General features: G+C 35.9%; 1 protein-coding gene and 1 long non-coding RNA gene across 2 annotated transcripts; both read left to right on the top strand.

Moving 5' to 3' along the window:
• LOC107616616 lies at positions 1,574–2,665 on the top strand. The gene is made up of 2 exons (XR_001614575.2): positions 1,574–1,982; positions 2,129–2,665. It is a non-coding gene; the product is annotated as an uncharacterized LOC107616616 (long non-coding RNA).
• Positions 7,288–7,770, top strand: LOC107615873 (protein MAIN-LIKE 1-like). Its single transcript, XM_016317892.2, has one exon. The coding sequence runs from the start codon at positions 7,288–7,290 to the stop codon at positions 7,768–7,770; it is 483 nt and encodes a 160-aa protein (XP_016173378.2).

Below are 8,523 nucleotides of genomic sequence, written 5' to 3'. Positions count from 1 at the left end.
TTTTAATCCTCCCTCTCATGACACTCAAATTGAAGATTCTCCTTCACATGCCACACCAAAAATGTCTTAAGCAATTCCAAAGTATGCTAATTTTGAATGACTTAATGAGTATGTTGAACGATGGCTTGGAAGAGAGAGTGAAGCAGTTGGAGAATCTGTTGTTGAAGAAGAATGAGGATAGCCAAGTTGTGAAGAAGCATACTATTTTTGCTTTGTTTAGGGGTATAATAATTGGGGGTATTGGTAGTTGTAGTTGTGTTTTGTATGTATGTGGTAGCTGTTTAGGCAAGTTTTAATCTGTGTTGATTATTAAATTGTTAGATTGAAATGTCTCATTATATTTAGATGGATATGCATGAAATCAATTGTGGTGAAATAGTATAAAAAAAAACACATTGCTTTTGGTTTGTTTCATCCATTTATCAAAATGGTTACATAACTAATAATCAAAATATTATAACCACACAAGTAGCTAAGTTCAGTAGTAACATAAACCAAATCACACAAAAGAAGATTTATTTCCTTCAATATAGACTAAACCAAACCAACCCAAATAACAAAAGGTCTATTTCTTCCAACATAACAAAATATGGTGTTGGAATCCTTAAAAGCATCATTTCTTCGTAGACTACTTCAATCCTAGTGTTGGAATAAATTTAAACAATTTAGATGCTGTGCCACTGGTTGCAGCTGCCATGGTCTCAGCACTAACACTCTTCTAAGCGTTGTTGGACCTGATTACTGTTTGCTTTGGATGTCTAAAAAGTTGCTGAGCCTAGAATTAACAAAATTATTATGAGGATGTTTCAAATAGATTTCAACATATGCATTAAGTCATTCAAAATTAGCATACTTTGGGATTGCCTAAGACATTTTTTTATGACATCTGAAGGAGAATCTTCAATTTGAGTGTCATGAGAGGGAGGATTAGAATTTTTCAAGCTACCAGGTCCAGATACATCAGCTTGTATTTTCAATGAAACAGAAAAAATAATGAATATATTTGAAGGTAATGTCACCAATTATATGTCAGATAGGTCTCCAAACATTAGGTTATCAGACAAATAGGTCCCTATAGAAGCATAATCATTGGGCAGATTGGTCCCCCATTTAAAACGTCGCCGTTTCATAACGCTGCCTTCCATGGTGGGGACAAATTTGTCCTCCACAAAATGACGTCGTTCGTCTCATGATCCAATATGATGTCATTTTGTCCAGCTTGGATGGAGACTAAATTGTCCTGGAGGTGACACGTGGTAGTTAACCTGATACGTCAGCTCGTTAACCTCTACGTAGGACATTCTGACCGGGTCAAACTGCCATGGGGACATATCTGGTGTATAACTAAAAACGCCAGGTCAAAATTTTAGTTAAATTTTATTGGGGACAAATCTGTCCGACCATGAATTCTTTGTGGACCTATTTGGGGTATTACTCTATCTTTTCTATTCTTTTTTCTCGGTTGCAACAAAAAAGATGCTAAACTCATGGGAATGAAATTGAAGAAATAATACTAATGACGTATGAATAAACCAACGGTAAGGAAGTATTGTATAATAAAATTTTATGAATGATTGAAAATATCAGCCCTTATATAACACTGTAAACTGCACAAGTTTAGGAATTAGTTACTCAACTCTGTTAAATAGATGACTAAGTCTATTCACATATCTTATCTTGGCCATTTCAATCTTAATCTCTTATCTAAAATCTATCTTATTTATTATCTATTTTATTTTTTCTTTTATCTTATTGTTATTTGTTTTGAACCTGAATACTTAATCTTTTAAAAACATAAATTCGAAAGGCCTCAAAGCAAACACCAAATTGTTTTAGCCTTTTATGGTTCATCTCTTTTATTTCTGGGCACCCACTTCTTAATTTTTCCCACCCTTGTTTCTTATCAAAACAGGATGCCTGGAATGAGAAGAGGAAAGCCAACTAACAAGCCATGACCACTGATAAATCTGCAATCGACTAAGGTATGCATCTTGAGCGGCCTTTGGTCTTCAAATTCAAGTTGTTCTTCCTCTTGTTCTTCTTTTACTTTTTCGTAATTTTTCTTAAATTCAAATTAGAATTTGGGCCTGGAATTAAGCAAACACGTATTACACATGAAATTGTCCAGGATTCCCCAGTGGCTCTGGTGGTGCCTAATCCCTCTGTCGCTGGATTCATGGCATCTCGGGAGTCTGTAATAACTAGGGCCGTCGCGCTTGGACCAGGAGCTGCCACCACAGGGTTCAAGCGATTCTTGGCTTTAACTGAAGCCTCCAAATATAGGAAGGATGGACCTTTCCGGAAGCTTTTTCATCCTTAAGGAAGAGTGGGTTTGAACAAAATCTTTTGTTAGAAGCTTTTGGTGGCTTTTCCGTTGTTCCAGTAGTCTCTGCAATCAGGACAGGTGCAATTAAGGTTTACAATCATGGCATGTGCAATTAAGCTTCACAAGTTTCAGCTTTCTTTGGTCTTTAGAAGCATTTCTAATTGTTGAAATATCTTTAATTAAAAAGGAAATACATTACTGGTGTTTTCATAAACTCTGTTGCACTAAGGATTCACGTAACTCTTTGATGAGCTTTTGTAAAATGACACTGCCCCTTTTTTACTCTCAAAAGTAAGGGGAAAGACCGGAAGAGGGAAAAACATAATTGGCACGTGTTAAGTTTTTCAGGGTCACAAAACAATAAAGCGTCTCTTCTGAAGTGTACACAACTATCTTAGACCCCCTTACATGAATCTATCATGTATTGGATAAATACTTAGTTGAGGCATTTTATCGAGAAAATTGTCCATTTTATCTCTTAGTGTTCTGTAATTATTTTTCACATGTCACTAATCTTAGGGAATTTTCTCAACTAATTCTGTATAGATGTCTAAATTTTTGCAGTGATCATTGGGGGAATAACCAATTTTGCAGCTTATGCATTTGCACATGCGATTCTTGTAAAAATTATCATAGTTGCTTTTTTGTTGCATACTATTGGTTATGAGCATGAAAGCAGTAGGAATAGCTTTGAAGCTTACATTTGAAGGCACAAATAAATTCTAGTAATTTCCAAGCTGGTTTTTTACAATGATTGTGTTAGGATGCTGTCTTTTACAAATTAACTACGTGAACAAGGTAATCTTTGGAATCATATTTAGTAGTGATGTAATGTATTCTGTTTGCTGATTATTGGAGAATTAGAAATAAAGTCATCTCTGCTGTTTCTAAAATAAAAAATATTATGCATTCTCCCTCTTTCAGGCTTCTGTCATGATATCACTAGCCAAATGACCACGCTTTCATTGTGTAATTCAGTATATAGCATTTTGAGAAGTTTTAAACAAGAGGCTTTGTAGTGTTTTTTCCCAATTACAATTGATTTGTCCCGGATGAATACAACTTGAGATGCAATACTCTAGGAATGGCATGCATCTTACTTATTCTAGTATCTCCACTGGACTCATGACAGAACTTCACCTCATTTTGGCATTCTGTCTATGAAGTAAAAATAGGTTTGTTGAGTTAGTAGTTTGTGATAAGAGCATTTCTATGTAAGCTGTAATGCTGTTAGTTTAATCTGGAAACCTTTGCAGGCATTGGACACTTTCAACACAACTGTCATATCAGCAGTTTACTATGTCATGTTTACAACATTTACCAATTTTGCCAGCATGATCATGTTTAAGGTGACTTTTACCTTTGTGCCCATTATGAATTTTTTGTTCCAAACATTTGTTACTTTTGTTTAGAGCTTATTAGAGCTGTGATACTATCTTCAAATCTAGTAGTTTGTGGAAATAAAAATGCCTTATTCAGAGTGCATGTCAATGTAAAATTGAAAGATAAAACATTGATGAAAAATGTGATAAACATCACTACCTACGGTATTAACAATAAATTAGTACTCTCTGGCTAGTAATGTACAGAACATGGACATCTATATTTAGCCACACTGAATTTAACAATATGATGTGAATTTGATTAGTTGAGACAGTGATCACGTTGCTAGAGTTACAATATAGAGAAAAATGAATCCACTCTGATCACAATGACGTTCTAATTTGTATTTCAAATACCAAGACTACAACATTATACTTTAGAATCTGTTGATCTGTTTTCACATAAAATCTGTGTTGGCACTTTGCAAATGATGTTCTTCTCTACTTTGGTGGTTTAAGTTTGGTGCTGTGCAAGACTGGGCCCTGCAAATTTTTTATTACACTCACCGGTGGATAATAAAGATTTTAAATTTATTAATGTTATATACGATTTTTGTTTATGGAATTAACAATATTACTATTAATACCAAGTATAAATAAAAATGTTCACATGGAAAATAAATCAAAGCAGAAAACAAAGCATAAAACAACATTGTAAATTGAATTGGAAATTTCAGTACATCATACAGTGATGATCAAATATCATGTTCAGCTAAAAACCAAATGTAACATTAAACAGAAAGGCTAAGCCTAGATAAAATCGGAACAGGAAACTAAGAGAGCTAATAATATAGTGGGGTTATGTTCAATGAAACTAAACTAGAAGCACATCAGACATAATATTCTCCTGGATACCAAATTTCACAAAATCGTCTAGCTTTCTCACGAGCAACAGGATCCAAATCCTCCTTCCAGAATGGCTTCTTGTTGAGATCAAAATCCTTTACCACAACCTGAATTTCTGGTGATTCAGTTGTAGAGCGAACATATCCTTTCTTTTGAAAAAACTTTGCAATGTGTTGCTCTATGATGATAAATTGTTTTCGATGTGCCCACTCAAACTCACATGCTGGCTTGGCTTTAACTCTTGTCTATATAGATAAAAAATGCACTGATTTATCTACAGTGTTATATACAAGTGCTAGCAAACAATTTTGGAAATAGTAAAAAGGAAATAACAATTTATCTGTGTTACCTTTAGATCCATTAATATAACATCCGCATCCCAGTCAGAAGAAGTAGTAAAATATGGAAACTCATGCCTTTGCAGATACTGCATGCTAAGTGCATATATCTCCTACAAGTTTTCAACCAGACTGAATAACTATAGAGAATTATTAAATGGTAACATCATGTTAAATTGGATAACAAAGCGCAAATAGAATATTAAAGGCAACAAACCTCTATACTAGAATCCATAGTAGAAGATGGGGTACTAGTGTAGAATGCATGTGAGAAGGGCGACTTTTCACAGATATTGGTGTGAGCATTGAGTGCTATCAACCAAGAATGCATATTAATCTTGTTACACCAAATATCGGAGGCCACATCGAGTGCGTGTTACAACGAGGAGAATGGAGAAGCAGAAGCCATCTCCGATGCAAACTTGATGCTTCCACAGCATTCAAGCAAGTCACGCTCTTCCATAGTAATCCTGGTTGAATCTTTTCTGCAAGGTCGTGTGATTGTCATTTTGTGTGACCTAAATAGTAACAAATACAGTAATCCAGGTTGAATCTTTTCTGCAAGGTCGTGCGATTGTCATTTTGTGTGACCTAAATAGTAATAAATACATCAAGATTTAAAAGCATAATTAGTCATATTTTTTATAATTAGGACAATTAATCAGATTCATATAAACAAATAAAAGATTGAAAAATCATTGGAATATACTAACAAAAAATTAGTTCTCATTCACTTCACACCCCAATTCAAATCATGCTCCTTATCAGAAGGAGTTAAATTATACTAACATACTATCATTGTATATAGAAGTAGCCATCAAAACTAAGAGTTAAAGATGAAATTCAAGACAGAATTAAAACCTGACCATAAATAAATTTTGCATGTTCTTTATTATTTGTATTTCTTACCTTTTTATTTTTTACTATTTAGTTATGGTGGAGTTAAATTTTGATTTACATACTTAAGAATACAAACACAAGAGTAATAACAATCATCACCAAACTATTGAAAGAGAATTCAACGTTACAATAATGATCCATCATATATATGAAAAAAATATAACTAATGTAAAAAGTGATTTTTAGTCACAACTAATTTATAAAATTAGTTTCTTTTTGTACTCTTTTGTACTCTTCTTATAATTTTAACATATATAACATGGATCATTATTATTGTAGCATTGAATTCTCTTCTAATAATTTGATGATGATTGTAGTGACTATTGTATCTGTACTCTCAAGTATGGGATTTTTTTCCATTATAAATTATTAAAAATATTTATTTTCACTAAACTCACTTTTGATCTTTATTTATAGGAATGCACATTTTTTTTTAAATTAGAGAAAATTCGCCGTACCGCCGGCGAACTCCATATAAATTATGGAGTTCGTCGTACCCCGACGAACTCTATATATATTATAGAGTTCGCCGCACCCACCGGCGAACTCTATGCAAAGTTCGGCACATTATAATACAAAGTGGGACCATTGTCCCTTGTCCTTTTCTTTCTAAACCTTCTCCCATTTTATTCTGTTAGAACTTTCTATATTCTGGCATTCAAGAAGTTCGTTATTCACAGCATCAGCAGTCTGAGGTTAGTAATTAATATGTTAGTTTGAGTAATTTTTCTCAGATTAGTTAGAGATACCTATTATTTCTTAGATAGTGGTTGCATGCTAATTATAATTAGAGTTACTGTTTACTTATTTCATGTTATTCCGTAGTTGTTGATTGTTTTTAACATGTGAATTAGTATAAGTTGTTAGTCTATTTCTTAGTTAGTTTAGTAAGAAAAATTGGTTTAAGTTGTTAGTCAAATCTTAATAAAATTAAGTTAGAATATAGGGTTAAGTGATTAATAGGTTAGGGTTGCCTAGGGTTTTAGTGAAAGTGAGATAGATAACTAGTATTTATCAAATACGTTTGTTTACAAATCCCATTCATGTGAAACAAATGCTGATAAGTACATGTTATTTTGTTTAAATTGGTTGTGGTTAGATGGAGCAACAGTTATTGGGATACGAGGGGACCCTCTACAGATTAGATCAGGCCGAGCACATTGCTGGCAGAGTTGATCGAGTGGTATGATGATATCATTGTCGTTTGTCTTTCTTTAATTATTGAACAGTGAACTTGTGCTATTTAGAGTTGACGCTATTTTTTTGTTTTTTGTTTTTTTAATTTTACCTTTCCATTTGGTAGGCGCCTCGAATCTTGCGCACCAGGCAGAATTTGATGACGAGGCCACCGGAGGCGATTAGGCCATATCTCAGATGAGCCGAGTTTGAGTATGTGGCCTATATGGTTGAGTTCGAGCATGATTGGCCACTTGCTTTGGCGTTGTTAGAGAGGTGGAGGCCTGAGTCCCACACCTTTCATCTAGCATGCGGGGAGATGACCATCACACTGCAGGACGTGGAGTATCAGCTGGGACTCATGATCGACAGTGATCATGTGAGTGGGTGCATGGGTAGTTGGAAGCAGCACCATCAAGGACGGACCATTGAGGACTTTTGTCAGCAGTTACTGGATGTTGTGCCTGGCCTGGAGGACAGACAGTCACAGACGAAGTGGATTGTCAAGCTGACGTGGTTCCTTAACACTGTCTGCGGAGAGCTAGAGCAGGACGCCACTAAGGTGCACTTCCTGAGGTACACAAGAGGCTACATTATGCAGCTGATAGGGGCTATTCTATTCCGAGATGCATCTGACTCTCGGGTGCACATCAGGTGGTTCCCCCTGCTGGAGGACCTTGATGCATGTGGTAGGTTGTCGTGGGGATCGGCTGTATTGGCTTGGATGTACTGCCAGATGTGCCGCGCCACAGAGCATGGTGCGCGCAACCTAGGTGGTTGCGTTAGCCTGCTATTGTCTTAGGCCTACCACCGTATTCCCCTGCTACGTCTGGATGGATTTGATACTCGTCGATTTCCGCTTGTTGAGAGGTATTTATTTTTTATTTTCTGCAATAGTCCTTTGTTTATATATTATATTATGTGTTTAATATAACTGAGCTGTGATGCGCAATCACCTTCGAATCCAACCAACGATGGTCTTGCCCCATCGAAGTTTGCATGCATTTGTGAGGACCTATGTATCTCCTCACCTCCCACTTTTCTATCTTACGGTGATATGATATGTGTATGCTCCAATTACAACTCGGTCCAAATTGGATACACTGTGCATTATACCTCCACCGGTCACTGTTTACTATTTTGTACTCCACAGCCCTCCTGATGTTGTACATCTTAACAGCCAACATGACTTCTTCCTTGTTCCGAAAATGTTGTCCAACCTCGAACTCATTCCTTGGATCATCTTTAGGGCCTCCCTAGGTAAAGGACCAATCGGACATCATTGCCTCGAGATTCAACCTAGAGAAGTAGTCCGGGCGGTCATACAGTTGCAAAATAGCAGGCTATGTCAGGGCAATTTGTCTATCACCATAATAGTTCATCTCTTCTTCATCGTCACCATCGTTAGGAATTTTGGATGGTTCTTCTTTGGCATCGTCTCCATCATCGGGGTTAACTTCATACTGATCCATCATCAGATCCCTAACAGCGGAACCCTCGTGACTTTCAAGGCCGTCATCCACCTCAGCATTGTCGACTTCAACATTAGACCCTT

This window comes from Arachis ipaensis, chromosome B09 (genome assembly GCF_000816755.2).
Source record: "Arachis ipaensis cultivar K30076 chromosome B09, Araip1.1, whole genome shotgun sequence".
NCBI lineage: Eukaryota > Viridiplantae > Streptophyta > Magnoliopsida > Fabales > Fabaceae > Arachis > Arachis ipaensis.
Note: the sequence above shows the minus strand (reverse complement) of the source record. Positions and strands in the feature narration are given on the sequence as shown.

Excerpts from the sequence above, each read along its gene's own strand:
- LOC107615873 (XM_016317892.2), top strand. The coding sequence starts at position 7,288 with ATGACCATCACACTGCAGGACGTGGAGTATCAGCTGGGACTCATGATC.